Source organism: Notothenia coriiceps, unplaced genomic scaffold, assembly GCF_000735185.1.
Source record: "Notothenia coriiceps isolate Sejong01 unplaced genomic scaffold, NC01 NC01_scaffold00000284, whole genome shotgun sequence".
Classification (NCBI taxonomy): Eukaryota; Metazoa; Chordata; class Actinopteri; order Perciformes; family Nototheniidae; genus Notothenia; species Notothenia coriiceps.
In genome coordinates this window covers 171,351-196,631 of record NW_011332985.1, presented here as the reverse complement: position 1 = coordinate 196,631, position 25,281 = coordinate 171,351, and the positions used below count along the sequence as shown (strand labels likewise).

Genomic DNA, 25,281 nt, shown 5'->3' with positions numbered 1-25,281 from the left:
AAATCATTTTGGTTACATTCTTATCCCTCTCTCTTTGTGGAGGTACTTGTAGCATCCTATCCTTCCTCCATAGCCCCATAGCCCACGCCATTTACATAATTAGGAGAAACGGGAAGAAAAGATCTTATCACAGACCACTAAACCCATTCAGTTTTTTTTGCTGAGCCCTGCTGGATGATGTTGCAATCACACTCAATTAAGGCCAATCTTCTGTGTGCATTCATCATTTGGGGAAGAGATGAAAGTCAGTGTTATTATCCAAAGCAACAAGGCCCACTCGTGGATGAGCAACAAATAGCCGTGCTGTAGAAATTATGTGGTTATGCAATTACCTGAACGATGGTTACAGTCAGGTGATGCCTTTATGTACTGTAGGACCATAGGCAGTTTGGCAAAGGTTTATTAATGCCATCTGAATTGAGTGTGGAGGGGACTCATAGCCATGCGTGAACATCAGCTAACACTAACAAAACTTGACATGGTGCCTCTGGGACTTCAGGCATGATGAGTCAGTTTGAGGATGTGTTCGTTTGTGGATGTTAAAGAAAAATGACATGTCTTCTCAATAGTTAGGGGTTTGTATTTATCAACACATTTTTTGTTGACATTTTATTACAACAACAGCTGTGCACGTACATAACAACCCAAACTAAATAAACAATGCAATACAGCTATAGATACAAATACAGAGATAATATAAAAAAAAAATAAAAATGCAGTCGGGAGTCACATTCTCATTTGACAGAACAGTTCAGTATTCGTTGTCGCTGGTTTGAATCTTAAACATTGACCATTTCTCCCATTTCTCTTCATATTGTGTTTCTTGCAGTCTCAGTCGATATGTCATTTTTTCCATTATATGAATCTCCTCCACGATCTGCATCCACTGTTCCATAGTAGGAGGCTCCACCCTTCACCATTTTTTTGTTATGGCTTTCTTGCCAGCTATCAACAGCATTTTTAAAAGATATCTATCTATGTAGTGAACATTTTCCTCTGTACAATTGCCCAGATAGATTACCATGTAGTGTAGTCCATAGGAACCTCATAACTCAGTATCTTTTGCAAAACCTTGTGTATCGATTCCCAGAACTTAAGTATTTTTTTGCATTTCCAAAATATATATGCATGGTTGGCCTGTGATTCTCCACATTCTCTCCAGCACAGAGGATTTGTATTTCTGAATCTTAGGTGTGATAAACAATCTGATCACATTTTTCCATGAGTATTCCCTCCATATCCGTGAATTGGTGGATGATTGATGTATTACATTACATTATATGTCACTTGTTAGACGCTTTTATCCAAAGCAACTTACATACATTCAATACTGTGGGCAATCCCCACAGGAGCAATTTGGGGTGAAGTTTCTTGCCCAGGGACACAACGACATGCTGACTGCAGTGGGGTTTGAACTTGCTATCCCCCGATTCAAAGTTCTCACTGAGCCACAGCCTCCCCAGTATGTATCTTCCACATGTTTTGCAAATCATCATCTGAAATGCTTGTGTTAAATTCTGTTTTCCATTTCTCTTTTATATATTTAGTTGAATGTTTATTTGTGGACAATACTTTGTATAGAGCAGTTATGATTCTAATGTTGGTTTCTTTGTATGAATTAGTTATGATTTGAATCACACCATTCACTTCAGCAGAGGGGTCTCTTTTAATTTGCTTTTTGTCGTAGTCCCTTATTTGTAAGTACCTGTAGAAGTCATGTTTATCCAGATCATATTTATCCTTCAAATTCTGGAAACTCTCCAGCTCCCCATCCTTCTCTAAAGTGCACCATGCTGTAATCCCCTTGGTTATTTATCAACACATTTGGTAAATAAGAAGGCTGAGAATAATCAGATCCATATCAAATATGTCAATATTAATGTAATTGTTAAATTGTATTCAATGTTATCAATATTGGTTTCAATCTATGTTGGTTATAGGTTAGGGCTGGGCAATATACACTCACTGGCCACCTTATCAGGTATAGCGGTTCATCTGCTTGGTAACACAAATATGTGATCAGCCAATCAGATGACAGCAACTCAGTGCATTTAGGCATGTAGACATGGTCAAGACGGCCTGGTGAAGTTCAAACAGAGCATCAGAATGGGGAAGAAAGGTGATTTAAGTGACTTTGAACGCGTTATGGTTGTTAGTGCCAGACGGGCTTGTTTGAGTATTTCAGAAACTGCTGACCTACTTGGATTTTCCTGCACAACCATCTCTAGGGGTTACAGAGAATGGTCAGAAAAAGGGAAATTTAGGCTGGTGCTGGTGGTGGTGGTGTTGGATATTATATTGGCATACTTTGGGCCCCTTAGCCGCAATTGAGCATAGCTTAAACGCCACAGCCTACCTGAGTATTGTTGCTGACCATGTCCATCCCTTAATAACCACAGTGTACCCATCTTCTCATGTCACAAAGCTCAAATCATCTAAAACTGGTTACTTTAGCATGACAATGAGTTAACTCAAATGGCCTTCATAGTCACCAGATCCAAATCCTATAGAGCACAGTTTGGATGTGGTGGAACGAGAGATTCGCATCACAGATAATGCAACTGCGTGATGCGATCATGCTAATATGGACCAAAATCTCGGAGGAATGTTTCCAGCACCTTGTTGAGTCTATGCCACCAAGAACCAAGGCAGTTCTGAGGGCAAAAGGGGTCCAACCCGGTACTAGCAAGATGTACCTATTGAGAAAATGACATGACTTTAAGTGTATGCAGCCTTTAAACAGAAGAAAATACAACACTTATGAAATATTGATATATCCAAAATCTTAGACTATATCAAGTTTCATCATGATATCACTATGATAAAAATACACCCACAGGCCACTTTAACAACATGCTCATCATCAATGGTCAGTAAGGTTGGACATGGATCTTTTTTTATTTAAAGAAGCTCATAGCTGTTTCGTTTTTCCTGAAGGACCTTTAGGATCCAATGTAATGCATCCGTTTGAGTTGACTGAGAGCATCACCATGGAAAACATTGTTTTATTTAATTTTGAAGAAGTTTTTATTTTCACGTCAACACCAGCAGGCAATGAGACAAATCAATAAAAAAGAAAGCGGCATAGTGTCAGCAAGTTTAAATCTTACATAATGACGTGATAAACTAGAGTAATCTGGGAGTTTCTGAAGCATTTATCAAGAGGAGACATCTGTCAAACCAGGAGGATGATGTTTGTTATTCTCTTCAGACTTCAATCAGCTGACAACGTTTTTACAGAAGAAATTCACTCTCCTACACACATAAACACATACTTGGGCCACCTGCCCATCCATTGCCTCTTTTGCAATCAAAGAGCCTGCTCTGTAACACACACGCGCACGCACACGTTCGAGATAAGTCCTGAGCATTATTTCTCTCTGCGTGAAGAATTCCCTGAAGGAGCAGCCTAGCCAATACAGGAGGGAGGAGAAACATTGAGGCCCAAAGGAGCAATGCACCTTCCAGGATAAAGCTTTGGTTCAATGGCTTAAATCTGCCATTTGTCCCTTACACATGGACTTGATGCTTTGTGTTTTACCATGAAGTTCATTCAAGAAAATATAAATTCAGAGAATTATGTTCGATATGGACCTTCTTCCAATCATTGGAAGGAATTGAACTATCAGTTGCAGCTCATTTTTGTTACATATCACTAACACGATATATAATTTTAGCCATGAAAGTGACATGGCTCATAAATGGTAATAATGTCTGTTGGTCAATTCTCCACATTGGTCCAAAATGAAATATGACAACAAATATTGGACTTGAGCAAGACATTCATAGTACCCAAAGGGTGAATCCCAATGCCTTTTGCAACCCTGTAAGTGTTCCTCTATGGCCATCAACAGGTTAAATATATTAGGTATCCAGTAGAATATCTCAACATCTAGTGAATCGATTGGCACCTAATTCTTATGCAGACATCCATGGTCCCCAGGCAATGTGTCCTACTGACGGCTGAGCTTAGATTATGAACATGCTAAACATTATACATGCTAAACAACAAAATGTTACCATAGCATTCAGGTGTTCGCATTTAGCTCAAAACACAACTGTACCATACAGCCTTCCAGAGCCCATGGTATTGCTCTAAACCCCTATTGTTTGAAGACATGGAAATCTCTTAAATGATTAGGTTTATTTTACAAGTTACACCAACAAGGTAACATTAAGTGAAATCAGATAAGATTAATCTTGTTATATATATTATTATATTCACATCAGCTGTTAATTCCACACAGAACAGATCCCACATTGGATTAAACTCAATTAACAGCTGAACACTGAAGCCACTACCAAGGGAATTTCCACATTTGGCAGCTTCGCCTTAAACTCAACAAATGTTTACCAACTATTGTTCAAATGTCATCCCTTTGCCAGTTGCTGGGTATAGCCTCGTCAAATCACTGTAACCATATGGCACCTGAAGGAATCATGACAGGCTCATGCGACAATGTATGTGGAAAAATAACAGTCCCATCCTTCAGACATGAACCCCGAATGCACTTTGTGTGGCCATCCCATTTTTGGAATTGTGGAGCCATCTCCTCATATTATAAAATATGCAACATACATTTTTAGTACTAATACATACCTACAAATTAACAGTAGAACACATAATTAGTACAAAAGTGTTTCCAAGTTTGACTGGGGATAGCATTAAGGTTTCCTGCATATTAAATAACCAAATACCCTACTGGTATATTCTACAGTATTGTTATTTTAAAAAGAAAAAAGAAACAACCTATGTTGACAACATTCAGACTCATACTTAAGATCCTCAGATGGATGGTATCAGGAAGTTGTCTTAAGGGCCCCTTGGGAGACATATCCCAAAGGTTTTTGGAATAATACCTGAATAATAAAGTAGAAATACCTCATCTTATGAATGCTAAGATCGAATAAGACATCTAAACTCTTTCTAAATGAACCCGGTTCCTAAGTTCCTCAGTTATTGCATTTTCCTGTTTGGACAGCTGGCCAGAGTCTAAAGCGAGTTGCCTGCATGAGACACGTGTACGACCAGTGTGAGTCCTTCTGTTTGTCATGCATTTGTTGGGAGTGTAGTCTTAGATGTATTTCCTTTTAGATCCCAGAGGAAAGAAAAACAAACATTTCAGATGTAGACAAACACCACGCTGTACAGCATGTCCTTTTGATCAGTGCAGCTTCACCATCGACCTGACAGTATACAGAGATTCCCTATACACAACAACTAATTATTTTAACAACTTTATCAGATAGAGTACAATGATCTTGAAATATGATAATGGCTGAAATTCCTCATGTTCATGCTCAACTTCATTTGTCATTATAACCTTGTCATCGTGATACTTGTATAGTCACATGCAGGTTATGATGTAGTTCTTGTTTTTCAGCTTCAGTTTTCGTGTCACTTCTTATCATGTTGTACCAGAATGTATCATCCTTTTATTAGTGTCCTGTGCTTCTTTTTGTATGTGTATAGTGGTTTCAGATCTTTCTTCATGTTTAAATCTAGACTACAAGATTGACTATCATCAAGATCAATCATATTTGTTTGTCTGTTGGAGATAATGCTACTTAGTAAGGCAAAATACATAATTAAAATGATCTGACCTGCTCCACTGAGCCACAGTACTAGATAAGGAAAACAAAGGAATATAATTTTGTACTCAAAGAACTAGGCTCATCTACGACTAAACAGAGAGTGCATTAGCTGAAATCATATTCATATCACATTCTTCTCTATACATTTGAAACTTGCTGTACTTGTGCCAACCTCATCCTCTCACATTTTATTCAGTGTGGCCACCGACTGGGTTATGCAAAACGGCTTAGTCAACTGACACAGATTCTGGTAAGCTGAGCCAGTGCCATGCTGAAAACTGAGTAGGCATTCACAAGTGTCCCAGTGTGACAGTGAGCAAAGTTCGTTTTGTGCTGCAGTTTTAATCAACACGAGATCACAGCTGTCATTCTGCTACTACAGGGTTAGTTAGGCTACTCTGGCTGGCTGTCTCAAAGACACGTGCGTGCTCCTTTCCTGACTAAGCAGGCTACCTGTTATGATGCATAAAAACCTCATAGTAGAAAAATAGTTTTAATAAGAAACCTCCTACATTGTGACTGTTGTATGATGAACTAACACCAGTGACGTTAATCCCCCTCCTACGCCCAACTCTGTGCCCAGCAGCCGTGAGGACATCACCACGTCACTGTGAGGCAGGGGAGGGGGGACATGCTGGTGGTACAGATATACAAACTGCAGCAAGATGGAGAAAATGTCTGATCTGACCAGCAATAAATATAACATGTTCCCATTTCTATTGCATACACTACATACAAAAAGTGAATTGTGGATTTAATATTTGCTAAATACATTTCATAGAAATAAACTGGGTTGTTCTTGTAAGGTTTTAGACATTTCTATCATATTTAACAGTGACAGTCTGAAGAAATACCTTCAAAAACTGACACTGCCCCCTAGTGATGGGAATGAAAGTGAATTCCTGTAACAAGGCATGTGCACAACATACAAAAGCAGATATTAGCACTATAGTAACATGTTTCAAATGCTTTACTGAAACATGACTGACACTTGAATGCTGGTCCGAGTTGTCAAAAATGACTATCGTTAAAATCAACTATATGAGAAATAACAACAGGAAAGTATTGAAGTTCTTCCCAGGAATTAAGAAATTAATAACCCATAACCGGTCACTTTATCATGACAGAGCTTAAGAGTTTTACACATCCATAAAGGTGGCTGGAGCTACAGTACTGTCTCTCTGTGGCCTCACACATCTAAGCTAGCTCTCAGTTCTCCCGGGAAAAAGCAGAGTTGAATCGAGCCAAAACAAACAGCAAGGATTCTGTGGGACAGTTTCAAAATCCCTGGCATCCCACTGAAGCGAGAGCTACTGAAACACTTCAGCCATTAAGCCTCAGGAAAGAGGATATGAAGGCAGCCAATATAGACGGTCTGACAGAAATAATGGGCAACATATCTGAAGTGGCTGAGAGATAGAAATTCAGCATGAACAGAGAATCAATACCAGCATTTGTATAATGAGCCCAAACTATATGTTTGTATCAATTTAAATGAGCACATAAGTACACGTGATCAGCCTGTACATTAATCCAAACACTGTGGATGTACTGGATGAAGCTAGAGCCTGTATGTTCTTCAATTGAGGGATATCTTCTGAGCATTTAGTGTTTGTAGGTAATATGCATTTAGAGATGTTTTATGTTAGTGTTTGAATAACATCATGAGATACACAAGGATAACATACTCATTCATGTTTTTTGGAAAGTAAGAAAAATCTTTCAGATACGAGTTGTTGAGCACAAAGATTGGGTTTAATTATCAACTGGATTTTTTGGTATTCACACAAACAAAACCTCAGATCCAAATTGTAAGTACAAACAATATACAGCATTTACATGTTTCTTTAACTGAAAACATATACTGGATGACAAAATATATATAGAACGAAATCAAATGTTATATACATTGAGAAGAAAGAAATCATAGTTTAAGTTTGTGTAGGAAAAGAAAAAAAAACGTTTCTCCGTTTCACAGTTTGATTATTTGGCCCCAAAATGAATAGTTCCCGGTTCAGTAGGATTACTTTTCTCTCACTGGTTCACTCCATCTCAGTGAAGCGTGAGAACATGGCCTTACGAACAGCATCCTTGTAGGTGTCAGATGCAGAGAGTTCATATGAGCTTCCTTTAATACCCAGGCCTGTGCCCTTGGTCCTTAGTGAAGCCTGTGGGGAAAAGAAGGTTATTAGAGGAGACAGATTGGAGGCAGTTAGCCCTCAGGTAACAGTGCTAATTGCTTTGCGAGTGAAAATAAAAAAAGTAGACATGCATATTCCATCTGTTAGGAACTAAGTATGCAAGACAAGGGAAAAAAGTCAATCCTTTTGCACTCCTCACCGAGATGGGAGCGGTGATGCCCTGTTGGTGGCGGCCCAGGCCTTTTCCTTCCTGCCAGCCCATAGCTTGCAACATTTTGTTTCCAATGTTATCACTTGTAAGGCCGTCTTTGGTGGGCTGTTCATAGTCTCTGTTGCAGGGGAAAACCAGGAGATGTTAGAGATTCAATCATTGACATTTTACAGATGACGGCACTGAGATTTAATTACACTTACACTGTAGAGCACTGGGTCGGCGGTTTAAATAATTTCTTCTTCTTCTTAGGGGCAGGAGGTTCAGGAACTCCGTACTTCTCCCTTCTCTCTGCAGCCCTGTCTCTGTATTTCCACTGTTAAAATGACCATGAAGCCTTATTAAAATGTGTCCTTATTGCAACAACAAAGACAAAAATCACTGCTAGATGAAATGGGTTCAAATTCATGTGCCAAATACCTCAGTTTCTTTCCTCTCCAGCTCCTCCAGTTGATCTTCTGTGAGTTTTGATCTTCTCTGAATCTTCATGTTTTGCTTAAACAATTAAAAGCAACTTTAACATCCACTCGTGATTCTGTATTGGAGCTTAATACTGCGGAACAGATGGCAGCAGCCAGAATTCTCACAGCTACATGCAGGTGAATGCCTGCTGCTCCCCACCCTCACCTTGTGGAGGTCAGAGAGCTGCTGGTGACGCAGCAGAGTGTCCTTGTTGGGAAACTGCCTCCGACAGAGTAGGCAGACCATCCTCTTCCAGTCCGTTATTTCTCCCTCCACATCTGTTGCTCTTTCTGAACCGTCTTCTTCCGGCTCACTATCTCCGTTGTAGGTGGAAACGAGGACGCTCTATAGTATGAAAATTGAGAAAGGTTGAAGCGGTTTGTTTTTAATGGTTGAGTGGGGGAATTAAGGCAAAGGAGGAAACAAACCTTAGCTGGAGTCTCCTGTTCTGCAGTCTGGAATTGTTCCATCATGAAAGATGGCATCTCCAAACCTCCTGTTTGCTAAAAGACAGCAACTCTTAATAACAAATATTTTACCACTGTATATTCATTATGAATAGAAAGCTAATGACTGACAATCAAGTCAGTCATATTGTAACACATGTAATATTAGAGCTGCTCAGAAAAACATTATTATTAGGTACTGAATAGGGGTCGACCGATTATCGAGGCCGATATTCCGCATTTTACAGATTATCGGTATCGGCCTTTTTGTTTTATCAAATTGCCATACGACTTTGGCTCTGATGCGGCCGTTTCTCTGGCTGCAGTCACCACTGTTCACGAGCAATGTCCCGCCCACAGCGCTATCTGATAAGCTATTACTGAAGTGTCAATCAACACTGAAGATTTTCCGGGCTGCAGGGGGGCGGGTATCGGGTAGCGTCTCGCAGCGGAGAAACTGTGACGCGCTGGGACTGTGACGGCTGCTAGTGGAGCCTCGCAGCAACTCTGCTTTCTGCACCACAATCTGGTGCTGCTGAACTGGGACTACTAAATGAGTTAGACTCAAATATCAGAAGTTCAGACCAAGTTTTAGAAGTTTTTATTTTAACTTCATTTACTTTAATCAGGGTCCCAGGGGTAAAGGGTAAAAATGCATTTCATAGAAGTTGTGTTATTCTATATTTTGACACCAAGATTTTCTGATTTTACTGCAAATGTATATCGGTTCCAAATATCGGTTATCGGTCTCCTTGATTACTAATAATCGGTATCGGCCTTGAAAAAGCCATATTGGTCGACCCCTAGTACTGTATACAGGGTTCTTACACCTTTTCCAAAGTCAAATTCAAGCACTTTTCAAGCATTTTCAAGGTAAATTCAAGCACTTTTCAAGTCATGAAAACACCTCGTAAAAATTCAAGCATTTTCAAGGATTTCAAGCACCCGTACGAACCCTGTGTATAGTTTCTAATTCACACAAAAAGAAGGAATTTTGTATGTTGCCTTCACAAGGATCTACCTCTCAGTCTATACAAGTACTGCCTCAATTATGCTATTACCCTTAGCCAATGCAAAAAAAGGGCTAGTAGTGGCAACTCAATACCTTTTTCTCAAAGACGACGAACCCTGCGTCGGCAGCGGCAGACTCTCTCCTGTCGTCTTCCTTAGACGACCCAAAACCTTGGAAAGGGCTCTTGAAACTTTCTTTTTGCTTATTTAAGGTTTTCGCCCAACGCTCCATGTCCTTTGCGATCTGCAAATTGTATTGAGCAATCAGTACAGATATCCTTTAAATAAAAAGATACAAGTTACACACAGGGGGGCTAAGGCTTTAAAAGTAGCATTTACCTGTTGTGCAGACTTGCTTTTGGGCTTTTCTTTTTTATCTTTGAGCCCTTTGCTGTTTGGGGTTGAAGAACTATTAGCCGACACTTGTTCTGTGTTGGATTCATACGGTGCAGGGACGTACGTCTGCTTCTCGTTGTCCCAGTACAGGTACTGCTGAGTCTCTGCGTTATAGTAGTACTATTGAGAACAAGCATAGGAAACATTTTAACTGCTGCACTGGTCAAATAAAGGATAATACGAAAGCATATTGTTAGGCAGTATATTCTGCTCAGGGAACATACTTGGCTGCTGGGATCATAGTAGAGGCCGGTCTGAGGATCATAATAGTAACCTGTAGCCTCGTTGTACTGGTATGTGGAGGGGTCAGGGGCTGCAGATACACAGAGACTCATAAGAAAAAGCCCATGCCTCATAAATCAAAGGAAATATTTGTACCCTATTCATTTACATGCAGAGGAGCCATTTTAAATGTAATGTATCTCACCTGTAGTGTGAGCAGTCCGCCTATCAGCAGCTGCAGCCGTGGAAACAAAGGCAGTCTGTAGCGCTGCATCAACAGGTCTCACTAACTGATGTGACCGAGTGAAAGAAAGATAAATGAAACACCAGTGGTCAATTCAAAATGAAAAGTTATATCTCAATAAATACACGCCATGGTATTACCTGAATGCCCAGCTGGCTGACCATGATAGGCTGGTAAACTTGAGCTGTCTGCGATATGACAGCAGCTAGAGACGCAGGGATCAATGCATTTATTGCTGGAGCAGCTAGGCACAGATGATGATGATAGATCAGCAAACCCAGCCGTAGAATCAAAAACAGTCAAAATAAGGAATTGTAGGAATTGACACCTCTTCTTACCTCCAAGTAATCCATCTCCAAGGACTGGAGCCAAGACTTCAGGCTGCCACACCTGATAACTCTGTCCCTACATCAGAGAATACAAAGTGTCACATAAGGCTTTGGTCTTTTAAACATTTGTAAGTCATGTTCATATTAAGGCAGAGTATGGACTCACCTGTGTTTGCTGTGCATAGCCCTCTGGAGCAATGTAGTCAGAGCTGGACCCTGAAGCCTGCTGCAACTACAAGAAAACCAGAGGAGAGCAAAATCAGCAAAAGTACACAAAAACATAAATTAAAAGTAAGTTGCATTTGCGACTGAGCCCATATTTTTGCAAATAAATGTGTAAATGGAGGACACCTATTAAATATGTTTCTCTCACTAAGATTATCAAAACTGCACTTGGACATTAACAGTTCATTGTATTTCACTGTACAATATTTAACCTTACATTCAGTTTTTTTCACCTGCTCTATTTTATTCAATTTGACTGTACTCCGTTTCATTTACACTATTTTTATTTTTGTATTATTATTATTATTATTATTATTTTGTTGTCTTATGTCCTTTACATAATATGTTGCATTGTTGGAGGAGCTCGGGACCTAAGATTTTCATTGTCATAACTACACTGTAGCTACTGTGCACATGATGATACAACCCTTGAATCTTGAAAACAGGGTGTCACGTCAGCCTTAGTCTCTTTCTTACTTTTAAAAATGCCAGATCTTCAAAAGATGCATGATACCTGCTCTTCTTGTAAACAACCACAAATATATCTGTCCTTAAGAGAAATCACTAAAAGGTTATTTAGCCCAATGGTTCACTAATTGTACTCATACTACCTTTTAGCATTTCAGGATATAAATGTAATAGAAAACCTGGAAGGTCACACCAAGTAGTTTTAATTTAAATGTTTTAGAATGATGGCACATCATGAGTAAAACCCAGATACCTGGCTGGATGACCACTGAGCAGCAGCGATGGCTGTGCTGGCAACAGAGAGCGCGCTGGCTCTGTTCCCGTCAGGCTTCGCCGAGTCCCTGGAAAGAAAACTGAGTGATTAGTTAAACCCTAATTTTGCAGCACACACAGGAAGAAAAATCAGTCCTTTATTGGCTTTGAATATGCTTGCATTTAAATAATGAACCTTCTGGCCGGACCAAATTACCACTTTCAAGCAACATATACATTTTAGAAGTGTACACATTATTTTGTCACAAATAAAAGTGAAGCTATACTTTGTGGGGACCAATTTCACTTTTTTTTTCCCCATCATCAGGGCACTAGAACAAATTAATCTAAAAACCTGCACTACGTGGGGACAGAACTTCCAACCTGGTGAAGCTCACGTTGTGCCACTAATGGAGCTTATATGTACTATGTTCTATTAATAGAAAGCTTTGTCAAACAGCATATGTGTGTGTGTGTGTGTGTGTGGTGTGTCCGTGTGTATGTGTGTGTGTGTGTGTGTCCGTGTGTGTGTCCGTGTGTGTGTGTGTGTGTGTGTGTGTGTGTGTGTGTGTGTGTGTGTGTGTGTGATGACTCACTTCCTAGCACTCTTGGCATAATCGACACCAACTGTTTTTCCATCGAGTTTCAGAGGTGGCTGAAGGCTCTGGAGAATAGTTAGCAGCTGAGAAGCCTCCTATACGACAAGTGAAAAGGCAAGATTTGTCACACGTGTGCACACTCCCGGAAGAAGAAGCATATTGAGTGATTTTATGACTACAGAAATAGCATACCAGGGGAGATGAGAGCTGAACAAACGCAAAGCCTCGATTCTGGCCCGTCTGCTTGTCTTTGATGAGGCGGATGTTGCCAGCTGACAGGTTGGCATAAGGCGCCATGAGGTTCAAAATCCCATCAACACTTGAAAGAGGGGCTATATTCCTCAAGATTATTGCTGTTAACAAAAACAGTAAAAATGTATAAAGGAAGATATGTTTACTGGACGAGTGTACTATTGATTATGGAATGAAAACACACTCACTGTCTCCATTGTAGTCTCCTGCCTGTTGAGAGTCTGCATTCAAACCACTGAGTCCCGGTGACTCGTCTGTGCTCAGCAAAGACGTGTGACATGTAGGTAGGTTACCATAAGTCATTACTGCAGGACACAGCTGAAGGAGTATACAGGGAAGAACCATAATATATTTGTTGGTAGCTGAAGAAACAACTCACCAACGTTGGCTGATCCACACCTGAAACACTTCAGCCTCTTCCGGAAATTGTACAGCCCACACTGCGGTAAACCAATGACAACGTTGTCAAAAATATAGGCAAATATTCAGGGATCATAGTTAGGTGCCTAAAACACACAGGCAGTTTATACCAACTAATGTACTGTATGTGTGGCTGGTGATACATCTATAAGCTATTCATGTGCTTTGTATTTAAAGGGTTTTATTACATTTGATCTTTTCTTTTTCTGTGTTTTTAATGTAGTCTAACAATTTTGCTCATGTATAATCCAGATACTGTATGTATATTTAAAAAAAACTATGGTATGTTCTTGCTTGAAGTGAATATATCTGCACTTTCCTTGTTCAGGGTATATGCAGGAATGCTGAAGTGAAATGTAATACCTTTTAAGACCCTTTCCATACATTTTAAGACCTCATCTTTAACCGGTTACATTGGCGACACACTTTACCTCACATTGACTATATATAGTATTGATTGTCCTTCCTCCTTATCGTCCAACCAATTGGACGCAAACTTGCATTTCCGCATAACGATGTTGCTTAACAACCGGCGTAAACGGACCTTCGCACGCTATCAAGCAGTGAGCGTGCGATGTCCTGTTCAGATTTTATTTTTTTTTTTATACTTTATTAATCCCTGTGGGGAAATTGTTTCTCTGCATTTGACCCATCCTAGTGTTAGGAGCAGTGTGCTGCCACTTTGAACGGCGCCCGGGGAGCAGTGTGACGTCAAATCCAACGGGATGCCATAAATAAACTACACAGAATCACACTACACACCTACGCAATGATTACATTCAGGCAGACTGTAGAATACAACCTCTTTGGAAAATGTATGTACTTATTGAAAACAAGCTACAAAATGTAATACCTTGGAAAATGCCGTTTAATACTTTTTAATAGCCTTCATTTTCACTAAATTGATTTATCAACTTTTAATACTTTTTAAGACCCCGCGGACACCCTGTTGTTATTCGGAGTTTGAATCTTTATGGTTTTCGCACTTATTGTAATCCGCTTTGAATAAAAGCGTTAGCTAAAATGATATGTAAATGTAATGTATGATGAGTTTCTTGTTCATTTTACCATGCAAGGTGTTACAACTCTTCAAACTAAATGACACTCACTGCATTGCAAAGCCAGTTTTCAAACGTCTGCCTCCTGTTGCTGTAGTGCAACACAATGCTTTTCCCCTGGATCACCAGCTTGTTCTGCAAAGTAGGAAAACATAAGTTATTTCAAAATGTAAAGAGAAGAGCGAGAGCAGCTGGAACGGGGAAGAGTGGCTGGGCTTACACTCTTAGCTGCTTAGCAGTGTCTCAAGGAGTAAAAGGGAACAGATAGAAAGAGAAGTTCAGAGAGAAAGCTGCAGTTCTGTGTACGAGGGACTCTCAAAAAAACAAAACAAATGGGTTCTATGTGTTTGGGATCGGAGAGCTGCCAGCTCATCCATGTCTCGCTCCAGTCTTCAGATTTGAAATGAAGATGAGAAATATGACTGAGCTGGAGCAGAATGTGCTATGGAACAACTGGACAGTCAGGACTGAACCAGACTACTTGGGACTCTGTGAAGAGGAATCATAATCCTTTCAAAATAAGAGGAAAAGGTTGTTTTAGCATAAGGCCCTAAAATATTCTCTGCATAGTATCTTGGTTAACATTTTAAACAGAAACAGAAAAGAGATGTTATTGGATTTTCAAAAGCAAAAACCTTTATACAGTGATTCAACATTCAGTAAACTAAGAATTTAAGAGAATATTCTGTCTGGAAAAGGCTGCTGTATACTAAACCACAGTGTGTGGTATCAAAAATATGACCTACAATAGCACAGATTTGTTAAGGTTATGATACTGTCCTGCTACTAAACAGTTTTTAGATCTGTAAAGCTCTGTGTATTTCAAATATGCACAACTCTCCATACTACTGTATGGTCTTCCCCTTATCATTTCATTGGGGCTCTAATCTCCAAGAATAATTCTAAACTTGGTGATTGTTGAAGCAACCTGATTGGTCTCCATCCATCGGGTAGAATCTTGCAAGTGATAAAACTCCACGAAGGCGAAACCTCGGCTTATACCTAGAAACAGCATTCAAATATAGACGGGAGGCGTGTTAGTTAGAATGCCTTGGTGCAATATTCAAACTCACAATGGGCTTGTATAGTCCAGTTCAAATCAAAACGGAGATAGGAAGGGTGCTTACAAGGTCAAGGGGATGGTGGTAGATTTGTTTTACTGTAACTTGTAATGTTTGTACAAAAATGGTAGGCGAGTAACACATACAGTTACCTCCTTACCTGGAGACATCTTAAAAAGTGAGGCTTTTTTAATCAGGGATCGAAAAAAATAGGTAAAGCGGGTTGTAAGACAGAGTGTGGAGGGGAATGTGAGACACTCAACACGAACCTGTCCTTTTCTTCATTAAGCGAATGTCCACAGGATGGGGCCCCGGCAGCTGCTCCAGAGCTGAGCGGATCTGCAGAATTGAGGGTAGACAGAAACAATTACTGTTTTTCTCCTCTATTTTGCATTAATGTGTGCATCATTTAATAATAATAAATAAAACGTTTTATTTCTAAAAAAGGCACCTTTCAAGGCTCTCAAGGTCACCGTACAAGGTACACAAAACAAAATTCCAAAATAACGCGACAATATAGTCAATCAATAAAAACAGAAAAGCAGAGGATGTGTGATGTGATCAAGGTGGAAATGCCAGATATGTTTTGAGACATTATTTGAACATTTAAATCATCAGGTTCAATCACATTCAGCTAACAGTATTATCAACATTCATGTGATATCTCCCGTTTCAGAAATGTCCAGCTGCCTCTTTCTAAATAAGTTCATTAGGTCACGAAATAACATCTGATATTGTTTACATTTTAACAAAGTCAGAAAACTGAAATTGTGGTAAAACCAGACCAGACGCTGCCAAAAACCTCCCACAATGAGCTGCTTGAGGGTGGATCCATTGTCATGCCAGTCCAAGTGTTTTAGGAATAAATCAACACATTAAAAACATATTGCAGAGGTTGCCTCGGATCTTTACTTATGTACATTCACAAAAGGATTTTAGGTGTGACTGATTTCTAAACTCCTACTGGTCAGTTTGCAGATTTTCCAATTTTTATTATTGTCACTTTTTACAAAGGATTAGCTTTCCCTCATGAGAAATGAACCTAAGGTCAGCAGCTCTACCCTTATCACTGTGCCTGGTGTGGCTCAACCTCAAGAGGCATCAGTGAGACTGCGCTTACATCATCCTCTGTGACATGAAGAGAGAGTCCCCTCAGCATGATAGTCTTGCTCTCCTCCTCCTGCTCCATTTTGTCGTCCTGGTCTGGATAATCCCCATCATATTCATCGTCGGATCTTTCACTATTGCGACGTTTTCGGCCCCGCTGATGCAAAGGAATACAAACATAATGTAGTTAATAGTAAATGTAGAACCAAGATGTATGAAGGTTTAGGTATTCCTGTTTACTCACCTCTGGACTGTCTCTGCGGTCGTCAAAGCGCTCCCTCTGTCTGTCATCACTCCATCGTCGATCATCATCCCTCTCCACATCTCGACTCCGTCTTTCCTTCCATTCGGGGTCATCTCTCCTCCCATCTGATCCATATCTTCCACTACGCTCACTCCGACCAAGCCTGAAAAAGGAAAAGAGTTTCAGTGCGAATTCAAGGAATATATGCCACGTCCATATTGAATTGTGATCATCTTACCTTTTATCATCTCCCATGCTTTAATGTAGAGAACACACGTTTGATCAAGGAAGTCTAAAGAAGAAAAAAAAGGGGATATTTTTGCCATTAAATGTATATTAAAAAGTAGTATGAAAATATCAGAGTCTGACCTGATTTGAATGAACTTTAATGGCAGATTTGTTCAGAATATTTTAATACTCCACTTAAATTAAGATAAAACAACTCTTGCAGTTTTGCACTAACTATGTTGATACAAAAAATGCTGACATCGGGATATTATCCTTACATTCAGAAAACATATTGAGGGCTTAAGATAAGTCAAAGATAAAGCAAGGAATGCAGATTTGAAGGACTGGCAAAAAAAAAGGCCCCTTTTTAGATTTAGGTGAATTTAAAGATTTGACAAAACTGGTATTGTTGCTTGGATTGGATTTCAGAGATGACCCTCCTGGAGGCCTTTGCTAAAACAGAAGCAGGCCAGTTTAGCTAAACGAGATTCACGATAACTTTAACGTTTTAAACCACAGAGTAGGCTTACATAATTGTACTTACTTTAGTCGGAAAATTAGATATACATTTATTTTTGTGTTACATACCGTTTTAATAGCGAAGACTGTCGCATCTGAGCGTTTGAAGGATAATAAACTGATTTTTCGTTTTTTTTTCAGTTTTTCCAGTGAGGAGAAGATTCTTCTTCTCGGCTTTTAAGGCTGCTACCAAACATGTTGAATCACCGCCCCCCGCTGGACGGGAGGACACAGTAAACAGAAAGAGAACATATTAAAGTAGAAGATTGAACAATGACATATTTCTATATATACCATAACATCCACTGTACTAAGAAAATAGGAATATTAAAGTTGAATATGCAATATAAAAATACGTTTAATACATATTGATTCAATCTAGTTACTATTTCGCATACTTAAGTTAAATACAAAACATAGGCCTATACTATTAAATGATGATGTATAATTCAAATAATTATCTTTCAATTCCAATTATTTAACTCTTTCTACCTTTATAGAAGAAATTGCCAGGGATTTCCACAAGAGGAGGAGAGTGAAAAATAGTGCTCCAAACCACCACCAGTATCAAATCGTTTTTTTACTGGCGAAGGTTTGTCTACCAAGAATTCAAATAACTCAGTCACCCCTTAATAGGAGAATACTTTATGTACTTTATATATACAACTTTAGCATTTTAACTAAAGTACATTTTTGAAAGCAAAAATTCAGGACTCAAAAGATTTAAGGGATTTTATCTTTGTCACATATATACATACATGTTATTAGAGTCATATTTTCCAACTCCCAGGCAGTTTACAATACAAGTACAAGAAATTATTAATAGCAAAGAAAACAAAATACTACTTAAAATAACACACAAACATGAGAAAAATACACAAAACAAACAAGCAAAATTGTAAACATATACAAAACAGTAAACATTACATAATTATAAACATAATTCAAAATAGTAAACACGATTTAAAATTAAAAGTAAAAGTTTAAGGTGAAGTCAACTGTGTAAGGGTTTTCTAGTGCCTTGGCTCTGATTGTCTTTGAAAGGGAACCATTTACTTGAAGCAAGATATTTATACACTTTGATATTACAGTTCTTACTTAGGTACAAGTTTTCCTCTTCCACCACTGATGCTCTCAGCCCTGTCCTGAGATGGACCTAAGGCTGCAGCTCAAGACTCATAATAGAGACACTGGCCCGGGCACACTCCTCCCCACCCATCACCGCGGGGTGGCGCTGCAGTCCGGGTGAGATGCGGTTGAGCCGCAGAAGCAGAAATCTGCTCTCATCCCTGGATTCAACACCACAGGGCGATGGCCGCAGCAGTGGATGCGAACTATTAAATATTGTTTAATTAATTGAACTAAGTCGCTCAGCGTATGTTTCGCGTCCCTCTCAGCTGGGATAAAATCACAGCAAGTGGTTTCCTCTGCGGTTAGAGACTCCCTGCTACCACCGACCGTGACCCCGGGTATCAGGAAGAAGGTAGCCTGGCTAACATTAATATTAGCTCAGTGTGATTTGTGTTAAACTGTGTTAATCGGTGGTAGTTTCAGACTTGACTGTTCCTGATTTATGAAAGAGCAGATCGTTTTTACTCTGTGAGGTGGAGCTTAAATCCTGTTGTTTAACGTGTATTACGTTAGCTGCTAGCTAGCTAAACCGGCTAAATGACAGCTCTGTGGTAACGAGGCTCGGTGGTGGCTTGCTACTGCCTACATATTAGTAATTTAGCAAACTATTAAAATAAAAATGCGTTAAATTCAATAGAACATCATTTTAATATTTTAAAACAAACAGAAACTGTGTTTAACTGGACTGCTATGTACTGAAATAATGGTTTTGCTGTGTCTGTCTGTGTCTCTCCAGTTAAGCTAGCAGGCTGGATGGCTGAGCCGGAGCTGCTGCTGGACTCCAACATCCGACTCTGGGTGGTGCTCCCCATTGTCTTCATCACCTTCCTCGTCGGGGTGATACGGCATTATGTGTCCATTCTCCTTCAAAGTGACAAGAAGTTGACGTTAGAACAGGTTTCTGACAGGTAGGTAATCCTCAATTGAAAGGTTGAGTTTATTATTTTTTTTAAAACAAATTGAAATTGGATTAGATATAGTTTATTGATCCCACATTGGGAACATGTTTCATGACAGTAGCATGTAGATTGCATGTAGCACAATAATAATAAAATATATACATATCGGCAGTACAAGATAAACATAAAAGGTAAACAAAACATTGAATATATATATATCAATGATTATATATATCCATCGAGTTTATCAATTGAATACACAATATAAATATACAGGATTGAAGGCAGTGTACATTATGATAAACCAGCCTATCAAAATCACAAAATGTAAACTTTTAATACAATATACTATTAACATTTGAGTTAGCTGAATAATTACAGTTTTAAAATCCTCAATGGACCGCCTGAGAAACAAATGAGTGAATTTGGGTTTTCTGAAGGAAAAAACTGAGTTGAGTGGATTTACAAACATTTATTTTCGTTTCATCTCCAAATCCAGCCAGGTTCTTATCCGAAGCAGAATCCTCAGGGAAAATGGAAAATACATTCCCAAACAGGTGGGGAATTTCATTAATCATTTAAAACTAATGCACAAGTTATTGTCTTATTATCTACATAAAACAGCTGTTGTTTCCATTAATTCAGAACGACAGTGTGCTGACAACTTTTCTTTTCTTTAGTCCTTTTTGATGAGGAAGTTCTACTTCAATAATCAAGAAGATGGATTTTTCAAGAAGACCAAAAGAAAGGTTGTTCCACCCTCACCAATGACAGGTAATCCTATAAAGTATTTACCAATACACACTTACACAGAATATGATTGTGCTATTTTAAATGTTGCAATCCACATAATAAAGCCAAACAATTGTATATATATTATACAAAAAACAGTCCTTAGCAAGACTTAAATGTTGCGTTTCTTGTTTCATGCTGTATCGTTTCACAGATCCCAGTATGCTGACAGATATGATGAAAGGAAACGTCACCAATGTGCTTCCCATGATTCTCATTGGAGGCTGGATCAACTGGACCTTTTCAGGATTTGTTACAAGTAATTATGTCATTCTCTCAGATGTTGCTGCTTGTGATGCAGAATGTGACCCTCGCAAAAGACAACTTTAAATTTGTCTTGCTACCTGATTGCATATTGTTGACATGGACATACCACATTGAGTTTCTTCTGTAATCTATTTCATTTTCAGCTAAGGTTCCCTTCCCTCTCACTCTTCGGTTCAAGCCCATGCTGCAGCAAGGAGTAGAGCTGCTCTCACTGGATGCCTCCTGGTAAACCAATAAAATATGATCTGTAGACATTTACTGTATCCTTTTTAAACTACTCTTAAAATGCTTGAGATGTTATGTGACCTTTTTATCATTTGTTGTGTCTGTGTGTCTTTATCATCTAGGGTGAGCTCGGCTTCATGGTACTTCCTGAACGTGTTTGGACTACGAAGCATGTACTCTTTAATTCTGGGTCAAGATAATGGTAAATGCAGCTCATTTTAAGATAATTTGCAATATTTTCTACTTCATATGCTTTGAAAGTAACATGAAATCGTTAATTCTACTTGTTCTGTGGTCAGAAGGTTCAACCGTATTTGTCACCATACAAGCAGTTATTTAATGTATAACAATATTTATTTCAAAACATACAATTAAAGTGTCATTCAAAATGTCTGAAGATGTTTCCTGGACAGTTATAGTTCACACAATTCACACTGATGATTAAAGTTGGTATTTTCTGTAATTCCTTCTCAATGCAATCCCTACAGGTGCAGACCAGTCAAGGATCATGCAGGAGCAGATGAGTGGTGCTGCCATGGCAATGCCTGCTGATACAAATAAAGCTTTCAAGGTATATCCTGTAGTTTCAGCATAATTAATATGGTTGAGCTTTGCTTGGTTATTAATGTGGTGTCTGTACTTAATTACAGGGTGAGTGGGAGGCACTGGAACTGACGGATCATCAGTGGGCACTGGAGAGTGTAGAGGAGGATCTGATGAGCAGAGAGTTGGACTTTGATGGCTTGTTTAGCAAGGAGCTGCCATGCGGTATCTTCTGATGGCCTGGTCACTTCTATTTGGAGCCTTCAATTGGAATTTTGATTATTGCAGGGATTTGTTTTTGGTTAGAGCCACAGAGACGGGACAAATCCCTTCATGTTATGCAAAGTTTACATTCACTGATTTGTAGTCCTATTTCCTTTCCATTACTGTTAATAGAATATCTGAAATATCTTAACAATACACTGGTTCTGCTGCTGCCTCATCTCTTTTGAGACAAGAAAATGTTTGGGAGGATCAAAAAACACGTTTTGCTTTTTTAATGCATTATTATAAGCTAGTATCTGTAGGCCATTAGGTTATAGAATGTGAACTACCTAGTGATTTTTTTTATTTTATTACATCCACAGCTAGACTAGCTGTTCCAATTCTCATATCTATCATCATGTTAAACAATAGAACACATTTAACAGGTCTGAATGATGTTTATTTAATTATTCTTTAACTACCTTTAATAATTATTTTTGTTAGATCATAGATCAGCTGGTCTGCGTCATTTGCCTAAAGTTGGAAGTAGACTCAGAAATTGATTTGCTGTTGGCTGAGAATGTTTGTGTGATTGGAATTATGTTTTTGAACTATTTAGATGGTTTATTTTGTTATGTAACTCCTGTGTTTTGTACAACATAAAGCCTGTTTTGACAAAATACCTTGTTTTCTTTGTTTTAATGAAGCCAACACAAGAAATACCATTACAATGCAAACGAGTAATTTGACTAATGTGTCATTCTTCTATGGAGCAATAACGTCTCGTCGGTGAAGTCAGTGATGAAGTTTGTTGATGTTTCAGAAGACATTTGAGGTCATAACAATACACGGATGTTTTTTTTAGTAGCACTTTTGGTGCACTTGATCTAAAGCACTTAGATGCCATTTAGCGTTTAACAATCCTATGACTGACTGGTTTGCAGAGCAGTTATACTGGATTGCTACAGCTCTGCTCGTACTGGCCGTAGAGGAAGAGCGTTTCCCATGAGCAGCGCTCTGAAGCTCGCCCCAGTCAGTGCGCCTCTTCCATCCGCGCGTTCACGATACCGGCACACTCACTGCATGATGGCCGAGGGAGGAGGACCCGAGCCGGGTGGCGCGGCAGATTCTGACTCGGAGCCGGTAGCAGCACAAATGCCAACCCCTTCAACCGAAAATCAAAAACAGACTATTGGGTCACTCTTGAAAACAACTCTGAGAAAGGGTGACGAATGGTAAGAATCTGCAGCGGCGAACGTTACCAGGGTGTTTCTGTTAGCCGTAGCTAGCTAGCGTTAGCTTGTGAGAAACAGGAAACGCTAAGATGCTAAAGCTAGCAAGCTAACGCTACCAATGGTTTTAAGTCGGAAATCGAAAGCTGATGAGCTGTATTTTGGCCAGCTAATGTTAACAAGTTAGCACGCTAGTTGTTAGCCAGTCCGACTTTCCAATGTATCTGTTGAGAGTGGAGCATGCAGTAACAACTAGTTACGTTGGTCGTAAACAATGAAACTAACATTGCTAGCTGCGCGGCTCATGTGTTGAGTACTGGGACGTTAATATCTCATTTGTGACAAGTTAGGTGACGTTGGCTGATTTGGTGGCTACTCCCCTGATAGAACAGGCCCTGGATTCAGATGGTGGAATATCCTGCCATTCGGCTCGTTGCTAGATAAATAACATTAGTGATCAGGAAATGGGCCTGTTGGCAGGAATATTTTTGCGATGTCATTATCTGCTTGTATTCACCTGCCTGTTGAAGTTGTCTGAAAGGTTTCTTTAGCGTCCTGCTGCCTGTGTTAGCTAACATTGTTTAATGTCATAAAGATCAGCCAGGCCTGGGCGACGGGAGTTTGGTATATTAAACAGGCTTCAGCGAGAATTTAAATTGTCTTCTTTGTTGATATAAATGGACACCAAAGGAAGAACCACTTGTTTTATATCTGTCAGCTACTAGCTACTCAGTGACCATAACACAAGGTTGTTGATGTATCAGTGATTGCCTATATGTAGTGTCTCATGGCCCTGTGACTTATTTAAAAATAAACAACTATCCCATGGCATTTAAGCTGAAATGTGTGATTTTACACGAGCATGATTGTATGATGTTGATGTATCTCTGTTGCATAGCTCAGAACAAATAACCTTAGGTTAAAGGGCAAAGAAAGATCACATTTGGAGGCTCTTCGTTTTTGAAGCTGTTGTACTAATTCTGACAGTAGTAAGGAAAAAAAGCCATGACTCAACGGCTTACTATGTGAATGCTTTCTAACAAGCCTATTAACTAAAGGAGATTCTTGCTTGGGAGGAGATTAAGTCAAACTAGCTTGCTGTTACTATATCTGCAAATGCCAAGGCAGTTTGTTGTTACATAATGTTCTGGGTTGGTGAAGACAGAGTACAATGTCTCATGCATTGTATCATATTTTGACCCCTTTCTGTCCTTGCTTGATATAAAAAAATATGATGACCAACAAATGCTTTATAAAGTATAAGTCTCAAAGACTTCAGAAGAAATTAGGTGTCTTTGCAAATTAGAAATGTTTGTAATGCATTGTTATCAACTTGTTTGTTTTAGGTATCTAATCGACAGCCGGTGGTTCAAACAATGGAAGAAGTACGTTGGATTTGACAACTGGGACATGTACAATGTTGGAGAACGTAGCCTCTTTCCAGGACCAATTGATAACTCTGGGCTCTTTTCAGGTAAACTTTAAACTTACATTCATGTTGCTTTGCTTGCTCTTGACGAAATCACAAATCCCACATAAAGATTATAGGAGTTGTATTTCTTCCTGTTGTCATCATTTTTTTTCCTTATAGACCAGGAGACTCAGTCCCTGAAAGAGCACCTCATAGATGAGCTGGACTATGTCCTTGTACCCACTGAAGCATGGAATAAGCTTGTGAGCTGGTACAGCTGCCTTGAGTGCCAGAGACCCATCGTCAGGAAGGTAACGCTGTTGTCATTTTTACTTTGTTTATTTTGACCATTCAGAATGGGCTCCTAAATGTCTCCTTTCTGCTCCAGGTTGTTGAACATGGCATGTTTGTCAAGCACTGTAAAGTGGAAGTCTATTTGCTGGAGCTGAACTTGTGTGAGAATGACAACATGGACAATGTTGTTACACGTCATTTCAGTAAAGCTGATACTATAGGTAAGGCGCCACATTGTTCTCTGTATTTAACTTGGCCTTAAAAATGACTAAATAGATGGCTTCCTACACACTGAAAGCATGGCAAGATAATAATAATAATATATATTTGTTCAGATACCATAGAGAAGGATATGAGGACGCTTTTCAATATCCCATCGGAGAAGGAGACACGGCTCTGGAACAAATACATGAGCAACACCTACGAGCAGCTGAATAAGCCGGACAGCACTGTACAAGATGCCGGACTCTTCCAGGGACAGGTAGTGTAGAGCTGTGTTATTCAAATACCCTTCAGATCAATGAGACACTCTGTTCCTCATTTCTTTTGAAGCTCACTAAAGTACTGCTACTCACTGTGCATACATAATTCATTGACACGCATTGTACAGAATAACAGGAACTCTGAGTCTATTGTAATGCAATAACATAGCCCTGCAATCATATGCAAATTAGTCGCTTTTCGGCGCTTCCCGCTTTTTTAACGCTGATTTGGGTGACTTGTGTAATTCGTGGAGAACCGAAGAGTTTTCGTTTTGGGGGGGGTCCGTCAGTCCGTCCGTCCGACTGACGGA

The 25,281-nt window shown here is 39.3% G+C and overlaps 3 protein-coding genes across 3 annotated transcripts in view; 2 read left to right on the top strand and 1 right to left on the bottom strand.

Moving 5' to 3' along the window:
- Window positions 1-7,330: 7,330 nt before the first annotated feature.
- LOC104958180 (RNA-binding protein 5-like) lies at window positions 7,331-17,646 on the bottom strand. The gene is made up of 25 exons (XM_010785938.1): window positions 17,560-17,646; window positions 16,982-17,035; window positions 16,744-16,906; window positions 16,513-16,656; window positions 15,662-15,731; window positions 15,260-15,333; window positions 14,383-14,466; window positions 13,233-13,293; window positions 13,042-13,107; window positions 12,794-12,954; window positions 12,599-12,696; window positions 12,004-12,091; window positions 11,224-11,289; window positions 11,067-11,133; window positions 10,869-10,972; window positions 10,690-10,774; window positions 10,487-10,575; window positions 10,206-10,382; window positions 9,961-10,110; window positions 8,838-8,912; window positions 8,575-8,754; window positions 8,368-8,442; window positions 8,151-8,263; window positions 7,936-8,065; window positions 7,331-7,763 (listed from the first exon to the last, which is right to left on the bottom strand). The coding sequence occupies exons 2-25, from the start codon at window positions 16,996-16,998 to the stop codon at window positions 7,638-7,640; spliced, it is 2,463 nt and encodes an 820-aa protein (XP_010784240.1). The 5' UTR covers window positions 16,999-17,035; window positions 17,560-17,646; the 3' UTR covers window positions 7,331-7,637.
- A 1,097-nt stretch (window positions 17,647-18,743) lies between these two features.
- Window positions 18,744-22,233, top strand: emc3 (ER membrane protein complex subunit 3). The gene is made up of 9 exons (XM_010785829.1): window positions 18,744-18,973; window positions 19,358-19,529; window positions 20,020-20,077; window positions 20,201-20,294; window positions 20,467-20,571; window positions 20,723-20,804; window positions 20,927-21,006; window positions 21,293-21,375; window positions 21,455-22,233. The coding sequence occupies exons 2-9, from the start codon at window positions 19,375-19,377 to the stop codon at window positions 21,581-21,583; spliced, it is 786 nt and encodes a 261-aa protein (XP_010784131.1). The 5' UTR covers window positions 18,744-18,973; window positions 19,358-19,374; the 3' UTR covers window positions 21,584-22,233.
- Window positions 22,234-22,541: 308 nt separating this feature from the next.
- Window positions 22,542-25,281, top strand: part of usp4 (ubiquitin specific peptidase 4 (proto-oncogene)) — a 12,761-nt gene continuing 10,021 nt past the window's right edge. The window contains exons 1-5 of the mRNA XM_010785722.1: window positions 22,542-22,786; window positions 24,130-24,257; window positions 24,375-24,505; window positions 24,583-24,709; window positions 24,824-24,969. Of these exons, the coding sequence (XP_010784024.1) occupies window positions 22,557-22,786; window positions 24,130-24,257; window positions 24,375-24,505; window positions 24,583-24,709; window positions 24,824-24,969 (762 nt within the window). The 5' untranslated portion in view covers window positions 22,542-22,556. The remainder of the gene's footprint in view (window positions 22,787-24,129; window positions 24,258-24,374; window positions 24,506-24,582; window positions 24,710-24,823; window positions 24,970-25,281) is intronic.